This window comes from Bidens hawaiensis, unplaced genomic scaffold (genome assembly GCF_021521415.1).
Source record: "Bidens hawaiensis isolate Kalapana, Puna unplaced genomic scaffold, B.hawaiensis_p1.1 tig00028455_1, whole genome shotgun sequence".
In the NCBI taxonomy this organism is placed as follows: Eukaryota; Viridiplantae; Streptophyta; class Magnoliopsida; order Asterales; family Asteraceae; genus Bidens; species Bidens hawaiensis.
In genome coordinates this window covers 238,233-263,811 of record NW_027494637.1, presented here as the reverse complement: position 1 = coordinate 263,811, position 25,579 = coordinate 238,233, and the positions used below count along the sequence as shown (strand labels likewise).

The following is a 25,579-nucleotide window of genomic DNA, read 5'->3' as shown; positions in this document are numbered from 1 at the left end:
TATAAAAAGAAATAAATAAAAATTAACACACTTGCTTTATATATACATAAGAATAAGGCTATTTTGGGTTGGTTAATGACCCACATGGGATCCAAACAACAAAATGGGTTTAGAAATGTGAGGATGATTGAGAGAGTGACAAGTGACACATAGTAGTATTTTTTTATTAGAGAATATAGATATAGATATAGATATAGATATAGATGTGTAGAGCCATTTTAACAAAAAAGAAGTTGAAAAGGCTCACTTTACTTCATATTTTTAAAAATAATCTTTGGATGTGCCCTGAAACCAAAATTAATCAAAACATTAACATAAAACAAATGTGCAATTTATGTGGCGGAAAATTATATGAATTACACGATAGTATCTTTTTTCTCATGATATCAAAACATTAACACACATCAATTTCTTCGCATAATATCTTTTTTCTCATCAATTTAGAAATAGATATACTTCCTACTAATTTGTCACGTTTTCTACAATGCCCCTTAAAATCACGTAATATTATAAAGTGGTAAAAAAATGTATTGTTGTCATTTATGTGGGCTGTGGAGTGTTACTTAAAAGTATTGATCTACCTTCTATTTTATGCACCAATGTGGCAACTGGCCTTTACAGTCTATTTAATAAATCAACCAACTAGAAAGAGAAGCATTGCCGTTGAAAAAAAAAATAAGGTGAAGCATCAAAGAATAAAAAAGATTAATGCTTTATTCTTGGTATTAAATATTAAATATTTGGGATTTTGAACTACTGTAACGGCTGTGATTTCCAATCTTCGTTGTAAATTATATGGCATAACTAGTCATGTGAATGTGACATGACCGTATGGCACCACTATGATATTAGTTGTTTTATAACTTTTGCAATGACAAGTAATTCCTTGAGTACTTCCCGCCTAGGCTGAGTAGTCAACGAATAATTCACGAGTACTCAGTAAGCCGCAACTTCCCAGTCGATCGTTCTATCGACTTCTGTAATCATGGGTATGAACCGCATGGTAATTAATAAGTTGGTGGTTACTTTCATTGTCACTATTAAATGTCAATTTTAGGATTATACATGGGAATTTTCATTTTCATATGAACTAGAAATATTACAACTTATCAACCCCATCTAAGCCCACAACTAAAACAAGATTCGGCCCTAAAACTTCCAAAAGAGATTTCTTGTACACCCACTAGGCCACCACCAAACACATGATTACATTTAAAACCAAAATCAAACTCTTTGTTCATGCACACCCTCTTTAAAGGTTTATCAACCATCACTCCATAGCAAGTTCCATGTGTCGATTTAGATCTTTCAGGTACGTTGTACACGTGTACTCATCCAAGTCACACGAGTCTAAAAGTACCGCCCGCCCACCACCAGTTTTCGGCTGCGGCTCGGTTGTCAACCCATCACCCTTCAGTATCTGTATAACCCGTCCCATATCCGGACGCATATGTGGCATGTGATGAATGCATGCCGAAGCCGCCGACATTGCACGCGTTAGTTCGGTTATGTCATACTTGTTATCTAAACGCGGGTCCACAAGTTCTTTAACATTACCTTGCTCTAGAAGCGGTTTTGCCTATATAAAACACATCTAACTTATGTTAAAGGACTTCCATTTCCAAAATTCAAAATATTGAATCTTTAAAAGTATTAACGTACCCAGATTACAAGACTCTGTCGGCTAGAATCAACCGCGTGACGACCCGTGATAAGCTCAAGCAAAAGAACTCCAAACGAGAACACGTCGATTTTTTCGTGAACGATTCCATGCATGAAATATTCAGGTGCCATGTACCCGAAAGTCCCTTCAATGGGGAAAACAATATGATGAATCCATTTCTCTGGTAGCCATTTTGCGAGCCCAAAATCAGATATCTACACGAAAATGACCAAATTGTTAAATTTAGTGAGGCGTGTAAGGAATAAATGGTTGCATTAACGATAACAGGTATTTAACTAACCTGAGGTTGATAATCTTCCATCAACAAAATATTTGAAGCTGTGATATCACGATGAATTATTCGTCTATGGCATTCACAATGGAGATACCGCAACCCTTCCGCTATGCCAATCGCCACCTTCAACCGTACTGCCCATTCTAATTTTTCTTCACCATCTGTACAAAAAAAATTGGATCAACAGAATGACATTGTTTGGATTAGGGGTGTTAAATATACGAATCAGACTTGAGTAACCCGACAACCGAATCAAACAGAATTAATATTTCAAGTTAATTAAATGGAATCCTTATTCAAGCCGAATTTTTAATTCAAATTCGAATCGTACTCAAATTTAAAATTATAAACATCTCGAACTGATTCGTTTTGAGTAACCCGAAATTCAAATTTTACCAAACTCGAGTAACAAATTCAACTTTTGCTTTATTCAAATCGAATCCTTATGCAAAACAAATATTTAAATCAACTTTGAATTTAAATATGTTGAACCAATTCAAAGTGAATAACCCGTATTCGAATTATACATTCTTTTTCATTTTTATAATTTAAAAAACATTTAATTCAGTTTATTCGATTAGGCCCAAATTCGAACCAAATTTGTTTTTGCTAATTTTATCCGAATTCAAATTCAGTAAATATTTTATAAGTTTATAACCCGTATCCGATTCGATTGAGCACCCTTAGTTTGGATCGCATGGTTCAGGTTAGGAATGTAAAGACACCGAGCCACTGCGAGCTATTTGTCTGCTTGGACAAGCTCGGGCTTTGACTCGTTTACATCCCTAATTCTGTTCGCGTGTGAAATAATAAAAAATATCAAGTGTACTATGCAGTAAAGTTGCAAGGCTGCCATGAGGTGCGAATTGGAGGACAAGGTGCAAATCAGTGTCGGAGCTGAAGCCGATCAAGCGGGCTGCATTCGGATGGTTAATATGAGCTATGATCCCAAGCTCGGATAAGAAATCCTCAACTCGGTCTTCATCTTTTTTCTCCCTTTTTGTTATTTTCTTCACCGCCACTAGTTGACCATCGGGCAAGCATCCTTTGTACACTTCTGCGTGTCCTCCTCGTCCCACCAAATTATCTACACAAACCATATTACAGATTTATTTCTTAATATGGCAATGTTTTTTTCATTTATGCAATGAAATAAAACAATACATTTTATATATATATATATATATATATATTTCTTTTTGATAAATCATTCAAACGATTTACAATGAAGTGGCAGGTAAGCGGGCAACAAGCTGCGCAGCAACCCCCTTTTATTAAGCGGGCAGCAATATATTTAAAATAATAAGTTGATAAAGGCAAATAAGGTAGGTAATCTTGAAATAGACAGGTCTTGTTGACTTTATAAAGTCAACAACTTGGATTATAGGTTTGACTATGATGTCAAGGTCACTATCCTGGTGCACTAGATTATAGGTACACAAATATTTCAGTTAATAACTGCCAAATTTGACATTTTATGTGATGTCACTAGCATCATAGTAATATTTTACAATTATTTTCGTGGTCAATGTAGACCGATAAATTTTTTTACTGATTTAAAAAGTTTGACGAATCAATGTCTTTCACTCGAGTTATATAATAAATACAAATATTTTTTACTGGTTGGTTTCACATGACGCTAACCTCCATATCTTTGCTTAATAAACCCTATATTATAAAGATAACAGCTTTTTGTAGTGTGACCTTTTTAAACACTATTTTATAAAAAAAAATTGATCAGTTTGTTCATATTGCTAGACCTACTTTCCAGCAACAAGAAGAAAGAACAAATTATTCTTTGCTTGGAAATAAAATTTGAAGACAATAACAAAACCATGACCAAAAATTAATTTATTTTTGACATTTATGGTAATAGAATTTATACTCTGTTTGGGTATCAATTAGCTTTCTTAGTTGAACTGTAAATGCAATTAACCACTTCAATATACTAGTAATTAAGAAACATTAAACAAGACTCAAGTTTCCAAAAAGAGAAAATAACATATATATTTCGAACTTTGGTTACATCTATACATACTGTTTTAAGCAGACAGATTTTCTAACCATAATAGTTTTAAAAATGACTAACAAACTCACCTTATTAGGAATCATAAATATAAATAAATACGAAACAAAAAATAGATATACTATAATTTAGAAAAACAATAGATGAGAACAAAATACCCAAAATTCAAGTCATACCAAAAAGTAGGACATATGAGAAAACAAACCAAAAGGTCATATACTCATGGATGAAAAATAAAGTACAAGAGATACCTGATTTTGACTTAGATTACACTTTAGTCAACTTTCATAAATCCCATTATTTGACTAATTTCAAAGTCTACCGATATGGAAATAGTGAAATACTAATACTATATTAAAAAGATCCTATACATATTTGACTATATCGATAAGTGCCATGCTTATAACTTTAAAAAATCTAATAAATGTTTTTTAAAAGAAACTGGGTAGCAAACCCACTCCGTTGCGGTGGCGGGCACGAATTAAATTGGTATCGGTTAGATTCGTACCAGTGTATATACATCAAACCCAAATTTAATTAGTCTAAACGAGGATTAGTAGTTACACTAATGTATACGAGCATTGCAGCATCAAGTTTGATGCGAATTTGGTCGGTATTGGCTACGTTTGTTACGGTACCGTAACTAAACCCAAAAAACATATCCATTATTCAAAACAAAAGCATGGTGTTGCGTCAACGCGAGTTCATATATCGGTTACATTTGTTACCGTACCGGAACCACTTCCAGAAAATAGTTCCGTCAAGTTAACATGTTCAAAACAAAAACATGGGTGTTGCAATGGCTAGTCGACAAAAAATCAATCGGTATCAATTATGTCTTTAATTTAAAAAAAAAATCTAATAAATGTTTTTCAGAAAAAATGCAATAATTATTTCTAACATTTTTTTAAATATAAAACATAAATGGGAAAAGAAAGGAGGAGAATATTGTTACCGTGGCTGAAGCCATCGGTGGCGGCATAAAGTTGTTGAAACGTGAAATTACGCCACGAGGGTTTCGTAACCGCCCAATCTCCTCCGTCAACAGCCACCTCATTATTATTATTATTATTATTATTATTATTATTATTATTATTATTATTATTATTATTATTATTATTATTAGTATTATTATTCCCTAACTTCTTCATCAAACTCTTCCTCGAAAACACCCTCAACGACTTGGACTTCAAACTAAACACCAAATTCCTCCACCTGACCGCCGCTCTGCCGCTGTCATCCTCATCGGTAGCAGAGTCCGTGTCTTCCTCCGTCGACGGAGGAGATTTCTCATTAAACGACGAGCCACGGCTGCTCAAACTGCTCTGGCAATCGGATTCCAATACGCCTCGAGGCGACGATTGATCGTCGTCGTCTATCGGTATAACCTTGTGATTATTATTTACAGCTTCTACAATCAATCAAATTGTGAAAACACCAAATCAGATTAAATTCACACGAAAGCGTAACCAAGAATCAGGAAATAAAAAAAAAGTGTAAAATCACCGTTCATCCTTGGAGCTTCAAATATAGGGTTCCGGTGAATTGAAGTTTGAAATATAGAATTTGTTAAAACAAGAAAAGAAAAGTGAATCAGTTTCAGGTTGGATTGTAGTCCATGTTGCCTCTCCGGCTGAGAATACGGTGGCCGGAAACTACTGTTGAGCCGGAATTATGGTACTTTCAACGTAGAGAAAAGGTATGTGCAGGTATTTATACACCGGCGCCAATTTCAATAGATGCAGTAGTCATATGGATATGGACTATTCTATGGAGTGAGTGAGTGATTTTATTTCTTTTTTCAAATTATATTTTATTTTATTACTTTAAAGGGCTAAAAGATTATTTGTTTTTTTAATGGTCAATTGAATAACTTACGAGTCACTAACCTATTCAGCCATCTTTATTTCACCTTCGAAAAAATCTATCAAAAGTGATTGATACCTCTAGCTCAAACTAAAACCTCTTATCTATTTATCACTCATATAACTAGAACTCAATACATCCTTTTTAAATGATGTTTTTGGATGTATAAGCTAAACTACTTAAGCTAGGGATCTTTAACATATACCTATATAAGTTATACTATAAATGTATTGATAACGATAAATGTTGTCAAGACGGGTATTAGTAATATCAGTTTATATATGTTAAGTTCGTAAAGTGTTTTACTGGATCTTAAATATATATATGTTATGTATCAATTACTACCTATTTATCTTGTTTGTATGGTTTTTGGCATAAGTTATACTTTCTTATTGTCGTATATGGTAAGAGTTACTTGATGGGTTTCTGGTATTCGAAGTTTAATGTAAACTCACATGTAACCTATTACTCTTTTTAACTGTTTTGTATCTTCTAATAACATTGGTAGTGGTGGTGGGGGGGAATTCCCAATCGCCCACCACCATCTTGCTTATTGGCTGGAAAAAAAAACTTATGGTTCCACCTCCTAACACCTTCAATGTTTTCTTTACAACTTCGGGTGACATTTTGATGCTTGTAAACGCCCCCACAATACTCCCATTATGCTTGGTCTAATATTTTTAAACTGTTAACAACTTCATAATACCATTTGATGCCCAATTAGTTCATGATAGTAAATTTTGGTAAGAGAGTTTTGTAAATATAATATAAATACAGAAGACCGTTTTGTAAATTAGGGTTCATGATAGTCATTTATAGATATAAATACAGAAGGGTGTTTTGTAAATTAGGGTTCATGATGGTCATTTATAAATATAAATACAGAAGGGCGTTTTGTAAATTTTGGTTATAGATTTATGCCCAATTTGTTCATGATTCTTATAAGTCTTTTATAAGAGAAGTGTTTTTCTTTTCTTTTTCCTCCTTCAGATTTTTGGATATCCGTTTCACTATCCGAACGGATATCTGAAATTTCGGATATCTGAAGTTCGGATATCCGAAATTCCGGATACGAATTCGGATAGTGAAATCCACTATCCGAAATGTTCGGATATTAGAAACTTCGGATATCCGAAGTTTGGATACCCGATTTTGAACACCCCTACATATGACTACACAGTGACTTGACCATTCAACTTTTCTTCATGATGATTTTACTTCTTCTAACTACTATATGTTTGGCTAGTTAACTTCATTTAATTGATAAGTCGGTAGTCTTATATTTTTTTTATAAGAATGTTATTAAATTTTGGTTTATATTATGTTTATATGCTAATAAATATCATGTGTTGATAAAATACTTTTACTTGTCTTTATTATAAAAGCACATTCAAATGATCAACAATGCAAAAAACGACAACAAATCATTCGCAGTCAATATATGATTAAATATTAAATCGTATATCGGTCGTTCCAAAACTGATTAGCTCGAACAAAAAACAAGATGCTTAGGTTGACCAAAATTAAAAATCCTGAGTTAAAGATATGCAACTAATATACGACTCATTCAAAGTATATATTAATCATATGATTTGGAAAATTACATCACACATGTTCATTCATGAGTATTCAAGACATATGATAGAAACAAAATAAGAGTGTCAGGGTGGACGAAGTGGTGCAATGGCGGAGTTGGTAACGATTGGTACCAGCGGGAACACCGTCGTTTGTACCTCTATACTAACCTAGAAAATAACCGAACGAGTTTGGGATTCTTTATTTGACCTCCTTATAGCTTATAATTAACTTAAAAGTTATTATATGGTGTTTAAAGTTATGTTTTGTAAGTGTATAAGTCATAAGTTACAACTTTGTAGCTTATGACTTATATAAGTTATAAGGACCTAAATCGAAATGAGATTTTGTGGCCATTTTAAGACAATTTTGCTAAAAACGTACCAAAAAGAAAAAAGAATCGTTAATACTGGTCAAACTTGAGACCTACAACTAAACAATACATAGGCTTACCACTAGACTGTAACATCCCGAAATTTCTAAAGTAATATTTATTATATTATTTTGTCGGGTGAAATAAACGAGCTAGTGGGACGATAATAATAGCAAAATATGAAGACTTAGTAGGATAATTAGATGGGATTAGATATGGACCAAAAGGAAATATGGGCCTTCGGTCCATAGGCTTAAGGGAGTATAAATACCCCTTAAACCCCAATCCTTTCCATTCCATCCATTTATCCATCCTAATCTCTACACACTCAAAACACACACGACCCGAACCAAGATCCGAAGGCGAAAACCCGAGCTTGTTGGTGCTGGAACGTCGTGACAGGACCAAAACAACATCAAGGCTTAACCGTGTTCGTAGTTCGACTCATTCAAGGTACGTTTATAGTTAGAAATCGTTCGTATAGGTTCGGTTTGATTTGAGAAATGATAGATCTGAGTTTGTATGGTAAAAACGAATCCAACAAAGCTAAACTTACTGAAAATGGTTATGATTTGATGGGTTAATCGATTGATAAAAAGAATCCGTAACCTATATGCCTAAATCGCACCCTTTAAACATCGATGTTAGGTCGATTTGATGGTTGGGGTTTGTAGGCGCTGGTTAGACGATTCCGTTGATACCTAAATCGAGTTATTTGGTTGAGAAACGAAGGTGATTAAGGTCGAACAGTACCGCAGCTGGACAACTTCGCCTGCAAGCTAAGTTCGCCTGATGAACTTCGCCTGCAAGCTAAGTTCGCCTGATGACAACTTCGCCTAAAGCTAAGTTCGTCTGATGACAACTTCGCCTAAAGCTAAGTTCGCCTAAGGTTTTACTTCGCCTAAAGCTAAGTTCGCCTAAGGTTTAACTTCGCCTAAAGTCAAGTTCGATTAGAAAATAGATTAAAAGCGATAAGTAAAAGTAAGCTAATACTAGGCCACCAGATTAGATCAGGCGAGTATTGATACGTGTAACTTATACAGTCAGCCGAGCTCAGTTAAAGAAGGGATTTACAACTATCGGAGGAAGAAGCAGAGTTCAGGTGAGTTTCTAGCCCCATTACTTGTTATGTTTTCGGGGCTGTGTGCATACTCGATGTGTTGTTAATACATTTATCCTAAGAGATAAGTGTATGCCATATGTGATATATGTGATGGATATGAATGATTGCTTGTCGGTACGCGAACGATCTTCGGATATTGCGCGTACTGTCAGGTTAAAAATAAAGGTACAAATATTATATATGGAAGATGTATGAACATTACGAATGAATGCTTGTCGGGGCGTGAACGATCTTCGGATATTGCACGTATCGACAAGGGTATGGTTGTTAAATGAATGATGTAAAGAACGCCTAGAGTGTTCTTATGCTATAATGTAACTATTGTATATGTAAAGTATGTGTATACAGGTACACTAATGGTATGTGAGTCCTACGTTCGACATAGTAAGTTAGGATGGCGAATCCCTCTAACTTCTATTGGACATAGACTTGGCAGGTGATGGCGTAGTTAAGGACTGCGGGCCTTATACGTGATGTAGATGATAGATGTAAACGTAGATAGGGACGGTGGGCCTTATACGTGTTATAGGTGATAGACGCCAACGTAGATAAGGACTGCGGACCTTATACGTATTGTAGATAGGCGTCAGCACAGGAAAGGACTGTGGACCTTATACGTGCTATATTTGTGTCAGCACAGGAAAGGACTGTGGACCTTATACGTGCTATATTTGTGTCAGCACAGGAAAGGACTGTGGACCTTATACGTGCTATATTTGTGTTAGCATAGGGGAAGACTGCGGACTTCGTACGAGCTATGGTTTAGGTTGCAACATAGGGAAGGACTGAGGACCTTGTACGTGTTGTCAATATAGGATGGTACATGGAAGGACTGCGGACCTTGCACGTACCATAACTGGTGAACATAGGTAAGGACTGCGGACCTTTTACGTGTTTACGACCTTGAGTACAGGTATAAACGGCGGACTATGAACGTACTCTCGGTAGACTGAGGTTAGTGATTGTAGATATGTATGTATGTATGGTAGTAAGTATGTATGTAGAACAGAAGGGTAACTAGTTAAGTATGGATATGTATCTTCGGATATGTATGTATGTGTAGGTATTGTATGGCGTCCGATTAACTAGAACTCACTCAGCGTAGCTGACTTTTAGTATGCACGCAGGTGAGTTGAATGAGACAGCTAGCTTGAGCGGGCACATGGTGGGCGAATAGGAGACTGGCATCTGAAGGCTCAAGATGTTTTATTGTAATTGACGTTTATTTTGAAAGACAAGAATGTTTAATTAAGGCAAGTTTTGGATTGTTGTAACGTTCCATGAAAGTTTTTATATTCCGCGAAAGTTTTAATGAACTCTGATTTGTAAGAACTATGTTTATGAGTAAATCCGACGCTAAAGTAGGGCTACCGGGTTCGGGGCCTTACATAGACCAATAGTTATTTATGTTTTTTTTTAACGACCAACTAAGTAATGCCGAGTACTCCGTACGCGGCCCCCATTGGCTAAAGGTAGCCCGAGCCGGCCACTAGTCCGGACGGACGAAGCCCCTAACGGTCCACCTATTGAGAGATTCACCGGATAAAACCGGACCACCACGCCCGTCAAACGACACGACAACGAGGAGCCGGTAAAACCGGGTGAGATCAGGACTCGAACCCTAGCAAGCCAGGGTCATCCCTAATATCTCCCATATAAATTGGTGATAGTGGGGTTTGAACCCATACCTCTCACTAGTAAAGTGAGTGCCCTACTATTGAGCCACATCCAATTTATATTTATGTTTATCTAATATGCCGATTAAATATATATCTATATATAATAATTTTCTTTTTTCAATTTAGAGACATTAATTAAGTGTGGGTCTAAAGCCCTATTTTTATTTCGTTGACCCACGGACTGGCCCGCTTCTCACAAAATTCAGCCCCCTCTTTACCGCGTGGTTTTTTTTAATCATTCTCCATATGGATCATTTTTTTAGCATGTCTTGTATTCCTTTTAAAACTATACAATGTTATTTTTATCTTATACTTGTGTTCTAGCATGAGCACAATCAGTTCATAACTCAAAACCATAAAGGCTCTGTCAATTTTTTGAACGGTTCTTCCACACATCTTTATAATCAACCCGATCCGTCACTATCTTTGGTCAACTTTAATATATACTATTTTCTTTTCATTTTTTCACAATGGAAATTATATGAAAAACGACTAGGAAAAAAACTAGCCGGAAAGAACTACAAGATCATGATTGAATCTTTATCAACATATCCACCCAATTAAAGTTAACACTTCTGATTCCTATTGACAAACCATAAAACTAAATAGTTAAACATATAATAAAAAATCGTTTTGTTCATAATCTTTTTGATTTGAAAGATGTTATCATTTTTAAATTGCCAAAGAACTCGCCGCGTCGATTCGTCGACATCATAATAGCCTCCACCGAAACCTTTTCTGCATTCATCAACATTAGCTAGTCTAACAAAAAAACTCGCTAACCAAAAAACCAAATCAACGGAATTTTTGAAGGTTGGTAGCCCTAAGTCCAATCATCTAGCAATTGCGCCCTCCCAAGTCCTAACAAGTGATCCATAGTCTCAGCCTCCTTATCACACAACAGACATACACTTGGACCGAAAGAAATTGTTAATATTTGTTTTGTGTATTAATATTAATAATATTAATTTGAAATATTAAAGTTAAATGTATTAAAGAAATATAAAAGAAATGTGATGGTGAATGATCGGTATACTACATGTTGAGTGGCGGAGGAAGTAATGATATGACGCTCAGGTAAAAGTAAATAACAAATGATGAATTATATTCATTACATATAGCTTTAAACTCAGTCTAACATTAGAATTTGAATGTACGAATATGATTGAGGATTTATTATCAATACTATGATTAAATTTTGATTGTTACAAAGTTATATATATTTTTTTTTGGGTCGATTACCGTAATATTTAATTGTTCATATTATTTCACGCTCAGAATATTTAATTATATTTTATTACTACAAGTGTAGAAACTAGAAAGTCATGCATGGAAATATGGTAGCACAAGTGGGTGAACTAAACCTACTACTTGTCCATACTATTAACTAATTTCCTTGATACCACAATACATAAAGTTATTAAGATTTTTAAAGTTATAAAAATTAAGTACATATTGACCAACCACACCACCAATTTTGATCATGTCACTTCTCAATTGAGAAGTAAGTTTAACAGAATCCCATTCTCTTTCTTTAGAGAGTCAATAGAGGTTTAAGTAAAATAATATGATTAATATACCAAAGCCAAACTATGTTCATTCTAATTATGTTATACACCCTTATACTTTTCATGTTTCCAATTAGACACTATCCTAAGGTACTCATGATAGTTTGTTGACAGAACGAACCGCCTAAAGGCATAAATAGTTTACCAGTTTAATATATAGATGGTTCTGTTCACGATTCGGTTTTAACGAATTACGTCTCAAAAATTGAAACCAACCGTTTAACATTTATTATTTTATTATTTTTCGTTTTAAACATATAAAGTTACATATATATATGTTGTATTAATGGACAACCCTTACCATGTAGAAAAAAATAATACAAAGCTATACGCCTATACTTTTGAAATTATTATTATTTTCTCTAAAGTCCCCATAACGGCCAAAACTGTATTATTAAACCATATCGGCCGGCTTAGTCAGCTCAACCAACTTGGTCGGTTTGCCTTGGTTTATCTTTTTTCAAAACCGTAGTTAACAGTTTGGTCCACAATTTGTTAGAAGTCGATGGAACCTAACCTTGAACATCTCTATTAATAATTGACTAACACCTCATAACTATCTAGTTTTGACTCACTTGAAGATACTAATAATTGATGGACGTTTTATTTAACTTGGTAATAGTTAATGGACCATATTGTATACTATGGACAAAAAAGTTAGTGAACCTTTTTAACAATACTAAGATAAACGTACTGATAGTAGTTAGTTTTGATTACATCACTTGATCACTTCCCAATTCCTAACTGGATTTGGTGATCCAAATTTCTAAGGTTGGGTACCAACTTAGTGAGAGAAGTGTGTTATATAATAATAGTCATTCGTTTGATGAAAATAGTTTACTCAATATTTTCATAACTAAGGTAAAGTAGTGTTCAGTCAAAACTTGATTTACCCGATGTATACATAGAGTAACGATGGAAATCAGCATGAACGGTTAACATCCCGTCTTAAGACTGCTCACTCGGTTATTTGGGGTAGTTTCAAACGTTGTTAAAAAAGTAGTGTAGCGATGACTAAATATCTTGAGACATCAAGCAAATTTTAATTCTGAAAAAAGAGTAGCATAACATCCTCTCTATTATCTAGATTACTAGGCCTATACTCAATAGTAACAAAATAAACAACGTACTTGTAGCTAATGGAGTTAACTATATATAGATTTATATACATCCATGTACATGCTTTTAGAATTTAGATTAAACTTATTGTTTTAGAAATTACTTAGGAAATTTTTTTCCTAATTAATTTCTTCGAATAAATTTATAATTTGTCACATCATATTGGTGAACAATAAAAATACATACATAATCTTTTAAGAATTAAAAAAAATATATTATGTCATTCTACATTGATGATGAAACAAAGTGGTATTTATAAAACATGTCATTCATTCTACATTGTTAAGAAATAAAATGATGGAAAGGACTGCATTAATAAAAAGAGGCCCGGGCTCCCATAACCTATATTTGTTATGTCTTTCAATTTTTCTTGAATTTTCGGGTAGATCAGTGGCCTATTAGTGATCTAAATGACCGTTCAAATAAAAATAATATAATAAACAAGCTATGATCATCCCATCTATCTTGTTACAAAAAAGCAAATATATAGGTTCACTAACAAGTTTTCTATTTTCATGATGCATTGACCAAAAACCAATACATAATGAGAATGTATTAGCCAAGCTCAAAGCCTAACTTGTGTTTCAAAATAAATAAAGTTATAAACAAGTAACTAGCTACCACATTGACATATTATCATTCTCTCTGATCTTCGGTCTTAAATTAATTTGTTTCAGATAATATACATCCTTAGATGATTGAATAGTTAGTCATTGTCAATCTTGTTGCTAAAAATGAACTTCAGAAGAATTCGGTTAACTTGAGAAATTGCGATGATCCTCACAAAAGACCTCGTTCGGCTGTTGCGGCTTCAGCTGGTATCTCATCTAAGAGCTAGTCAAAGAAAATAATCAACTGATTTATTTTATGTTTTTTATGTTTTGTGCTTTCACTGTGTGTCAAACTTCATTGCATTTAATTATCTAAAAAAGCTTAAACTTACACGCGAGGCTTCTTGAAGAGCTCTGAGAGTTTCTTCAACACGACTCCTATTCCTAGATACCTCCTCGGTTTCTTCTAGCAGATTCTGAAAGAGATCCTCCCTGTCCAAAACCAAAACCAAAACCAAAACCAATAAATTTTATTTCACTTAAATTTAATATAAATTTAACAAACAAGAAGCCGGCCTTCTCATTCACCTATACAAATTCTTGATTAAGACATTGCGTAACTCTCTCTTCATACGGTTCACCTAGATACAAAACCATTTATATATAACTTGCTACAAAAATAAACATGAATTATGTAACAAAATTTACAAGTGAAAATAAAGATCACCATAAAGTGCATGATTGCTTTGGGGACGGAATCTTGGATATTCTTCCGCACAATGGTATAGTATGACTCCAATAGAATTTTTGTAACAGCTAACGCCATGGCTTCATGCTCCGAGTGCATTTCTAATGAACTCAGCGTTAACGGTGGCTATCACCATTTATTTTTCATAGATAAAAATGCACCAAGTTAAATTCCAAAACTAAGTTAAATTCCAAAACTTTAAGATAACAAGCAGGATTTTTTTGGTAACCATGAGAACCGACCCGTTAAGGACTGTCAATTAGAATTTGGGTTTATTATCACTAGTTTATTATTAGGATTTATTTATCTTTAGCCCACGGTCTCGTTATAGGTTTATGGTTTCTGGTTAGTTTCCTATATATTGAGGCCCCCCTCCATTGTAATCAAAGTTATCGGATATATTAATTTAGCCTCTTTTACAAGTTTTCTATATTATAATTTAGTTTTTTTTTTTCTGTTTTGTAAAACAGTCTGGAATAGTATATCTGATAACTGTAATTACAATGGAGGGGAACCCAAGTAAAAGAAAAAAACCCAAGGCAAACCTCTAACTGGCCTTCGGGCTAGGGAAAAATAAATCCTAATAATAATACAGTGATAACAAACCGTATTCATCATTAGCAGGCAACTCACGTCCCCCACCAATACCCTGCTAACCAATGGGACAAGGTAAAATGCAAACCTCTCTAAGATGTATTGTAGATGAAGCATGATTCCTATGATTCACGGTTGCATGGTCCGAGTTGCTTCGGGATATATTTATTTCAGGATTATGAACCTCCCGTCCACGAAAAAACGCTGGAATTCTCCAATGTGAACCCCTCTCGCTTCCTACAAAATGAAAAAAATATATATAAGAAAAACTAAATAAATAAATTTGCATATTTACCAGGTGATCCATTTCTCTCGATATCTGCAACCGAACGAACTCCCTATTTGTGAGCAAGAACGCAGAAAAGAAAACGAAAAGTTTAATGTCTCCATGTAACTGTATTAAATTTGGAAAATAAAAAAAACCTGATCAGAAAATATTCCATTGGATAGAGTTCTAGCCACAATGGCATTAGATATTCGGTTGCTTCCGGAAACCGACACTGCATCTGAATCTACACCGTCCTGATACAAATGTTATGCAAAACCGAACCTTAATTTTATCAATCTTCTTTAACAACAAAAGAAGGCATTAATGTTATTGGTTGGACGATTATACCCTTGACCTTGGTGAAGTTAATCTATATGTCCTGAGTTGATTTGAAGCAACCTCAACTGCTTTGTTTCCTCCAATGAATTTTGGATGTGATGTGTTTATATAGTCAGCCTGAAATATGAAAAACATAAAAAATGCCTTTAAGTATTGTTTGTCGATGGCTGGTTTTAAAAGTTCAATTATAATATTGGTGTTAAATGGGCCGTGTTTGCAGGTACAAAACGACATGAAACTGAACATTTTACACGAACCCGAAATCGTGTCAGGCAGATGAACCTGATCACGACATGTGCATTCACGTTTAAACTATAAATCTGATGTTTATTTACCTTTATAATTTAGACATAAATACCCGGTTAGTTTATATTGTGTTATAATACGCATTTAATTATGATAAAATACACATACAAATTATGACACAATACCCATTTTTTTATTATCAACACAAAAAATTTACCAAGTTACATAAAAAGTAGAATTGTGCATAAAACAATAACAATTAAACTATAATACCTGATGTTCATTTATCTTTTACATAAAATACTCAGTCAATTTAAATCATGACATAATACGCATTTTTTACGAAACACATAAAAACCTGACCCGATGTTCACATATTCAACACAGAACTGACACGAACCCGTTTAGATCCATGTCGTGTCAGGAATTAGAAACCTTGGATTAAAATACCTCCATTTCAACTATGTCGTTGATCATTTTATTTGAAGGTTCTAGACGTTCAAGCAAAAAGCGCTCAGCAATTGCATTAATCCGCGCCTTAAGAATAGGAAACCGTTGAAGTTCATGCACGAGACAACTGTGACTCATCTAAGACATATTAAAAACATTAATATTCCCAAAACAAATGGCTTACATTAAAAAAAGGTCTAATATGAAATAACTAAACCAACCTTTACTAATTCATTATATACCAGTCTAGCACACTGAAGGCTAGGATCCAGCAACCGAGCTATCTGCCTTCGAACCAGAACTTGAAACGGAACCTATAAGTTTCAAAGAAATTGTAATTCCCAACTTATGAACATAAAAAAAATAGATATATATAAACAAATAAATAAACCTCAGGCACGAATAAAGCAGAGCTGGGACCAGTTGCGTTGTAGATTAATGTGCGAATTTCTTCGTCACTTAATCTCTCAAATGGGTTCACTTCCTGCAACATAAATACAATAATGTGTAACATTTATACATTATCATAAGTTTAATATGTCGGTCAACATTAAACAATATTACCTCCAAACGTCTCACAAATATTGATTGGAATATATAACGAATTCGCGCACCACCATACAACTCACATGTTAGGAGTTCTTCGTTTCTTCCATCCAATAGGGACACAAAAGCTGTAATTAACTGAACGTTCAGTAAACCGTTCAACGGGAAGTTCGTTTATGTTCTAAAACGAACAAACATGAACAAAACTTTTTGTTCATTTAGTTAAACGAACGAACGTGCATGCATGTTTTGTTCTTTCATTTATGGTCGTGAACGTTTTCTTAGTTCGTTCATTTGCATTTGTATATGTTCGTTCATTTATGTTCATTAAAGTTTGTTTATATATTCCTTTAAACTTTTAGACCCATTACAGTTTAGTCTAGTTTTACGAAATTAAACTATCAGCCGTTACAAGTTAGTCTAGTTTTATTAATTTTTTAGGCCAAACAGATCAGCATCACGTTTACTATTAATTGGTGTTTGATCTGTTGTGTTCGTTTATCTATGTCCAGTTATGCCTTCCGTTTATGTTCGTGAAACGCTCGTTTATACTATTAAAAAACGAACTTAAACAAACATGAACACACTCATTTTCTTAACAAACTAAGACAAACAAGAAAACCCCGTTTCTTGTTTGTGTTCAACCTTCTGTTCTAGTAAAGTTAAATGAACGAACACGAGCATGACCCGTTCGTGTTCGTTCAGTCCGTTTACAGGCATATATCTACCTACATAAATACACTATACATACATAACAAATGACCAACAATATATCTTACCTTTGGAGTAGTTAAGAAGTATGCCTAAAACCAATGATGCATAGTCAGACTGAAAAGCACATAAATTCCTTTGGTCAACAAAAGTCAACATAAAAATATGATATCAATTGGTGCATGCTACTTACTTCTTGTGGCATGTGCCCATAAGAAGAATGTTCCTTTTCAGCAATAACTAACTTTGACCGGATGCTTGACTTCAAATCTGGAAGCATTTTGAAGATGTATTGTACAAAAATTTGATTTAGCTTCTTGGCCAATTGAGGAATACCACAACAATCTGAAACATTATTATATACCTATGTGACATCACCATAAAACAATGTGTTAGTAGCTAGATATAGATATACCATATACCATATAATCTAAAGTTTAGTGTGTACTGGATGACTCTGGAAGAAAGCTGCCTCAAATGCAAGTGCATCTTGTATTCCCTTATTTAGTTGAATAGCCTGTGAAACATGATAAAAAAGTAGATGTAAATTATAAGTATTAGCATTACTAATATGTTATTTGGGTTTAGTCGTCTTTAGCCCACAGATCCATTATATGTTGATCAAGGGTTTCCGGTTTCTCACTTGTATCTATATAGGGTTTCTCCTCTATTCTAATTACAGCTTTCAGATATTTATTTTTTGGTCTCTTTTACAAACCTAAAAGCAAAACACATTCAATAACCAAAGTACACAAGATATATGTAACATTTTGCCCCTTGAACCAACCAATATTGTCTGTTTTGCTCATTGCATTCCTTATGACCGGGTAGTCTCCCCTGACTGGAGACTTCCAGGTAGGGTTGTAAACAAATGAAATGTTTGCTGAACCGTTCGACTGCAAGTTCATGAACAATTTTTTTAATTTTTTTTGTTCATTTAGTTAAACGAACAGACATGAACACACGTCTTGCTTGTTCATTTATGTTTGTAGACGTTCTTTATGTTCATTAATGTTCGTTAGTTTACATTTGCTTAAGTTTGTCCGTTTGTATATTCAATTAATATTTTTAGACTCCATACAACGAGGTCTAGGTTTACTAACTTTTTATGCCAGATTGATGTTCAAGTTTACTTTTAATTGATGTTCACACAGTTATGTTCGTTCATCTATGTTCAAATATAAGCGCTTACATTCGTGAACTGTTCGTTAATACCCGTAACAAACGAACACGGGCTCATTTTCTTAACGGACGAACAAGAAAACCCTGTTCGTTTAACTGTTCATGTTCGATGCATTCGGTTCATTTACCAGTCTACTTCCAAAAATTCAATGATTTACCTCTTGGCAGCGATTGACAACACCAATGTAACCAAGTCCAAGAGGAATCGACTTATTAAGCAAAATATTGCAAGCATCAGTACCTCTATCCATGATATCCAACTGCACTTACAAAAAAAAACATCAAAATTTCCAAAAAACTAAAGCACACAAAGTTACAACCCAACCCTTGCAATACCTTTGTAATTACACCAATCGTCCGATTACCTGAAAACAAGGTGCATATTGTTACATAACTATATAACTCCTTCAAGAACAAAACATAATATCATTTTCATTTGTTTTGACATACTTACCATCAGGATCAGCAATGCCTGCAATCTGCAGTGCATCTGAGTTTGCCAAATCTGAATTTGCAGGGGTAACAGCTACTATTAAACAATGTGGCTGTCTGATGTAAGATAATATCATTTTACGGATTTGTGTTTCAACATCTGGCGGCTGGTCACCAACGGGCACTTTGGTCAGTCCAGGCAGATCCACCAATGTCATATCCAGAACTCTGTTTGAATAGATTTTGAGACAAATCTCTTTGCTTGAAATCCTTTTGTTCTCTCCAGCTTCTCGGTCAGTTTCAGCCTTCAAAACACATGATTAGACTGGTAAACGAACAGAACGTAAACGAACGGAGAATGTCCATTCGTTTAAATTTAACTGAAAAACGATTGAACACAAACAATTAAACAAACGGGGTTTTCTTGTTTGTGTTCGTGTTCGTTCATGAACGTAAACGAACGAACATAAATGAACATAGATAAACAAAAATAGCTGAGCTAAAACTACTTAATATTAGAATGTAATCTAGACTTAGATTATTTTAATTATGTATTTTATTAGATAATGGACACAAGACAGAAAACAAAAGTCAAACTTGACAACATTCAAAGGCCGTTAATTGGCAGTTAATTACGGTTTTATGGTACCCCAAACGAACGGATATACCACCTTGTTAGTACTGTTTCATAAATTACAAAGACGCTCAAAATTGTAAACAATCGTTGATCAATTTCCTAATTATGTACAGTCTGCTACTCTGCTTTGACTTTCTCACACAGACCATATTCATCACAATTGATCCCCTGTTCTTACTCTGATGCATATGGCTTTACGATATATGAATGTTTGATTCATGATTTAGTGTTCTTGATATCCAAGAGTTAAAATTAACGTGAAGAACAATGTGTTAGGCCTATAAAGTTATTAAAACTAGATGAATACATTAACGAACTTAAACTTAAATATAAACTACTGAACATAAACGAACTATCCACTAAACGTCAGTCAGTCCGCCTACACATGAATTTTGAATACACGATTGATAATGTAAACCCTAACTACTGAATCTCGGCCCGAATTTGTGCAAAATCGAAGAACTTCCTTCCCGGAAAATGCATAAACTCCCCATACTCACCGGCTTCTTCATCAGTCCGTACTAACTGCAACAGCAGTGGACGACGGGTGCATATATCGGAACCTCTAGGTAAGAAGTCACGGCCAACTAGGGCTTCTAAGACACTCGACTTCCCGCTGCTTTGGCTGCCAACAACCGCCACCACCGGCAATTGTAATCTCGATTCGCCTTCACCGACGTTTACGAGTACTTGACGGAGCTTGTTTACAACCGGAATGACGGTGGACCCCAGTGACGGTTGATTGTGGTTCATGATTTACGGGAGTGTGATCAGATTGGGAGAAGGGATTGAATTGTATATTAATATTATATATTTGTTTAGAGGGGTGCCTTGTTGATTAAGAAACTTAAGGGTTTCTTGAAGCGTGAGATACGGTGGTTGTGGTGGTTAATACCGTTATTCCTCCCGCGAAAGCCCAACGCCCGCCAACGGACCAAGGTTTGTTTCTGTGGTCGCCTTTTACGAAAGCATCAAAAGGGCTATAGAATATGAATATGATGGGAAAATAACACAAACAAACCAACGACTTGAGCAGATGGTAACGGGTATCGGTAACGAAATAAGTAGTTATAAAGAAAATTTGGACTGGAAAATTCGGGATTGGTACGGGTATTTATCGAATTTTTTCTCACGGTACCAGTACTGAAAATGCCCGGGTATCAAGTTTTTGAGAAATTGGGTTTCAAGAAATTGGGATCGGTACCGGTTCAGTACTGAGCTTATACCTAGTGTATAGTACGAAAAGTCATCTAAATTATTTATTCGTTGTCTAAAGTAGGGATTAGCAAATGGTATCGGTCATTGGTACCGAGTTTTAAAAAAAATATGGATTGGAAAATTAGAGATCAGTACTGGTTATTACCGGATTATTGCCTATGTTAGTGGTACTGATTACTGAAAATGCTACGGTACCAATTTTTTTGGGAAATTCGGGACCGGGAAATTCATAATCGGTACCGAGCTCATCTGACAGGATATCACCGGCAAAGGATATGAAAATTGAAAATTAAATTGAATCGGATGGGCAGCGGTAGGATCGAGTTACAGATTCACCACCCGAACTACTTGTAGGGCAAAACTAAACGAAAATTAAGATACAGATGCACCACTGAATTCGGATTTAGGCTCCAAGAACACCGTCCAAACATACCGAGTTTGAACTAGCAAGGAACACAATTTAACTCACACACATGAGATAAATCGGTACTGAACATTTCTTTTTCATACATAAACTATGTCCATTCATTTTGTTCAAAACACAAGTAATAGGAAAGGAACAAGAACATGGGTCACGCCTCTTGCTACAACTTAGGGAAAATAACTAACTTAAAAAAAACAAAACAAAACAATAATAATAGAACATGGATAATCTTCATGTCTTGTTGCACATATCAGCCTGGCTGGGTCAACATGTTTTAAAGAGTTCAAATCTAACGAACCTATAGAGGTAGGCTACCAAAAAGACCCAAATATCCTTAAGGATTACCCGCGGGTCACTCAGAAATCCCTCATAAGACACCCGCGGGGCACACAAGTCATCCACATAATCATTTGAGGAAGAAACACTCTCATAGCACATGCGGAAGCATCATAGCACCCTCAGAAGTCATCCGCAAGAAGGAATAACCTTCCGCGTAAATAACCACGAGGTAATGCTCTGGGACAGCTGTCAATAACCAATTACATTCTAGAAGATTTACCAAGATGCTTTCTTGGGCAATACGTGATCTTTTGGCCAATCAGCCAGTGACACCTGGCAAGGTCGTTATAACCGTGCACATGTCCAATATTCTCACATTAATAAATGGAAAGAGGACGCGTGTCTAAGTTGTTATACATGCACATGCAACGTATAAGCTAAACCTATCACACAAGGACACGTGTCCAGACGGTTATGCAGGCATCTTCCTAAGGGACAGCTGGCCCAATCACCTTCTCATACCCTTCGGCTATAAATATCCTCTCGATCATCATGATGTATTCATTCACAATCACCACACTCTCACAATTTAGTTAAGTACTTTATCTCTTTGTAAGAACGGTACTTATTCTCACGCCGGAGGGTGGTTACGGGAAGACCCCCCCCCCCTCTTGTCCTTCCCGTAACGAGCTCACGGTGTTCTATTTTGCTGGATTCACGTCACTAGACTTTAGGAATTGTATTCATATCATGTTGACAGTAACCGTATCCTACCTTGTGGACTCATTGGATCTAGGACCCATTAGTGGGGAGTAGATCCGTGTTTCTTCAGAACCGTCAAACAAGTGCTGGCTATAACCGGTCAAAGGAAGTGACAAGAAAGAGGCTGCCAAAATATAGTGAAGTGGAGAATGCTATAGGGGTGGTCCATCAAGAATGGCTAAACCAGCTCCAGCGGCTCAGAGACCGGTTAGTCATGGTAGACCAAGTGATCTTCAAGGGTTGAAAGACTGGGTGAATAAGAAAAGGATTTGGACCTGTTATGTGCTAGTTTTGTTGAATTGATTGTGAACATAGTATGCAAGCCAATTTGCATGTATCTGTTTAACAGTAGTTAATAATATCATTTGATAGCGTTATAATGATTAAAAGAATAATTAAAAAATGAGTTCAAACCGTCCAACACTAGTGGTGACAATTACTAGCATGACAAAAATAATATGGTTTTGGGTTCTAATATCTAACATGTTTAACCCGTCAACATTCGATTCGTCAATCTGATTAACATTTCTACAATTTTTATATTATTATATATAAGATAATTCGGACTGATATCTAAGATATATACTAAAGCCGAATATGAGTGTAAATTATATGGTTTATTATTTTTTATTTTTTTGTATCTAATATGTAGTAAAATGGTGCACTCAACAAAGATATTGCTGATTGTAAAATTGTGCAAAAATAAATAGATAGAAAATAACGTATGTGAATATTTATTTCCTAGCTATTTAAAGGACACAATGTTTTTATTTAAAATCATAAGTTACAGTAACATTATAATTTACGCAGGTTAGAATGATCAGATATACAATTCTTTTCTTCTATATAAAGTGAATGAGGTGCTACTCTTGTCCCACATCGCTCAGAAGTTAAACGTAAGAAAGAGTTATAAGATGTGTAGAGAGGGATTAAGGCACGACCTTACTTGAACAGGATCTGTTCTATAGGCTCGTACCTCTGAATTCTCTGTCTTAAAGAAGACAGAAACCCATGTTGGGTTGATGAAACGAGACCATGAAGCCAGCGTGTGATTATCAGAGCTTATGGGTTATCCCTTGGCTCAGTAGAGGATCGTCGCTAGCCCGTCCTATGGGTCCTAGCATGGCTCCATGGTTGTCTGACAGACAACAATCTTTTTTGCACACCAACTGTTCGATAGTGATAAAATGACCTGAAGGAGATGATGTTAACCAAACAATTAGTAGTACACCTATTGCAATTCCTAATACAGGAGTAAAAATAGGGATAAGCACCCATATGATCCCATAGACCTCTTTTAAGGATTAACTGTTCGATAGTGATAAAATGACCTGAAGAAGATGATGTTAACCAAACAATTACTAGTACACCTATTGTAATTCCTAATACAGGAGTAAAAATAGGGATAAGCACCCATATGATCCCATAGACCTCTTTTAAGGATTCCAATCTAGAAAAAGAGTTGATAGCTTGTAATTCTGTTGTATCAATTATCATTTTAACGATCAACTTCTCCCATAATGATATCTATACTACCTAGTATCGTCATAATATCAGCCAATTTCTAATACAGGAGTAAAAATAGGGATAAGCACCCATATGATCCCATAGACCTCTTTTAAGGATTAACTGTTCGATAGTGATAAAATGACCTGAAGAAGATGATGTTAACCAAACAATTACTAGTACACCTATTGTAATTCCTAATACAGGAGTAAAAATAGGGATAAGCACCCATATGATCCCATAGACCTCTTTTAAGGATTCCAATCTAGAAAAAGAGTTGATAGCTTGTAATTCTGTTGTATCAATTATCATTTTAACGATCAACTTCTCCCATAATGATATCTATACTACCTAGTATCGTCATAATATCAGCCAATTTCATTCTTTTAACTAACTGAGGAAGAATTTGCAAATTAATAAACCCCGGCGGTCGAATTTTATATCGCCAAGGAAAAACACCCTTATCTCCTATTAGAAAAATTCCCAATTCTCCCTTTGGTGCTTCGACTCTCGCATAAAGTTCTTGCTTCGCCAATTCAAAAGTCGGAGAAGGTTTTTTACTAATGAATCGATAGTCAAACTCATTCCATACAGTATCTTTTACTCTATCAAAACGGCGGATTTCTAAATTTTCATAGGGCCCTCCCGGAATTCCTTCTAGGGCCTGTTGAATAATTTTGATGGATTCTGTCATTTCACTGATTCGTACTAAATAACGAGCTAATGAATTCCCTTCTTTTTGCCATTGGACTTCCCAATCAAATTCATCGTAACACTCATAATGATCAACTTTACAAAGATCCCATTTTATTCCGGAAGCTCGTAGCATTGGTCCCGACAAACCCCAATTGATTGCTTCCTCTCCACCAATAATGCCCACTCCCTCAACCCGTTCTAAAAAAATGGGATTCCGTGTAATAAGCTTTTGATATTCAGCAATTCCTGTTAAAAAATAATCGCAAAAATCCAAACATTTATCTATCCAGCCATGAGGTAAATCAGCAGCGACTCCACCAATACGAAAAAAATTATGCATCATTCGCATACCGGTGGCAGCTTCGAATAGTTCATATATCAATTCTCTTTCGCGAAAAATATAGAAGAAAGGAGTCTGTGCCCCAATATCTGCCATAAAAGGGCCAAACCATAACAAATGCGAAGCTATACGACTTAACTCCAACATAATGACTCTGATATAACTGGCCCTTTTAGGGACTTTAATATTGCCTAATTGCTCTGGCGCATTTACAGTTATTGCTTCTGTGAACATAGTAGCTAAATAATCCCAACGTGTTACATAAGGCAAATATTGTATAATTGTTCGATTTTCCGCAATTTTTTCCATACCTCTGTGTAAATAACCCAATATTGGTTCACAGTCAATAACATCTTCACCATC

General features: G+C 35.1%; 1 protein-coding gene, 1 non-coding gene and 1 pseudogene across 3 annotated transcripts; 1 reads left to right on the top strand and 2 right to left on the bottom strand.

Moving 5' to 3' along the window:
• Positions 1-951: 951 nt before the first annotated feature.
• Positions 952-5,497, bottom strand: LOC143576998 (receptor-like cytosolic serine/threonine-protein kinase RBK1). The gene is made up of 6 exons (XM_077060954.1): positions 5,491-5,497; positions 4,940-5,395; positions 2,788-3,045; positions 1,965-2,119; positions 1,663-1,878; positions 952-1,579 (listed from the first exon to the last, which is right to left on the bottom strand). Exons 1-6 carry the CDS (start codon positions 5,495-5,497, stop codon positions 1,271-1,273), a joined length of 1,401 nt encoding a protein of 466 aa, XP_076917069.1. The 3' UTR covers positions 952-1,270.
• An 8,452-nt stretch (positions 5,498-13,949) lies between these two features.
• LOC143576991 (dynamin-related protein 3A-like) lies at positions 13,950-20,926 on the bottom strand (annotated as a pseudogene). Its single transcript, XR_013143034.1, has 19 exons — positions 20,419-20,926; position 20,170; positions 19,377-19,659; positions 19,259-19,287; positions 19,081-19,182; positions 18,189-18,257; positions 17,934-18,104; positions 17,809-17,857; positions 16,875-17,157; positions 16,705-16,797; positions 16,484-16,621; positions 15,797-15,904; positions 15,604-15,702; positions 15,476-15,518; positions 15,269-15,417; positions 14,566-14,712; positions 14,427-14,479; positions 14,231-14,330; positions 13,950-14,121 (listed from the first exon to the last, which is right to left on the bottom strand). The product of XR_013143034.1 is annotated as a dynamin-related protein 3A-like (transcript).
• Positions 20,927-23,610: 2,684 nt separating this feature from the next.
• LOC143577022 (small nucleolar RNA U3) lies at positions 23,611-23,822 on the top strand. Its single transcript, XR_013143041.1, has one exon. It is a non-coding gene; the product is annotated as a small nucleolar RNA U3 (small nucleolar RNA).
• Positions 23,823-25,579: the final 1,757 nt, after the last annotated feature.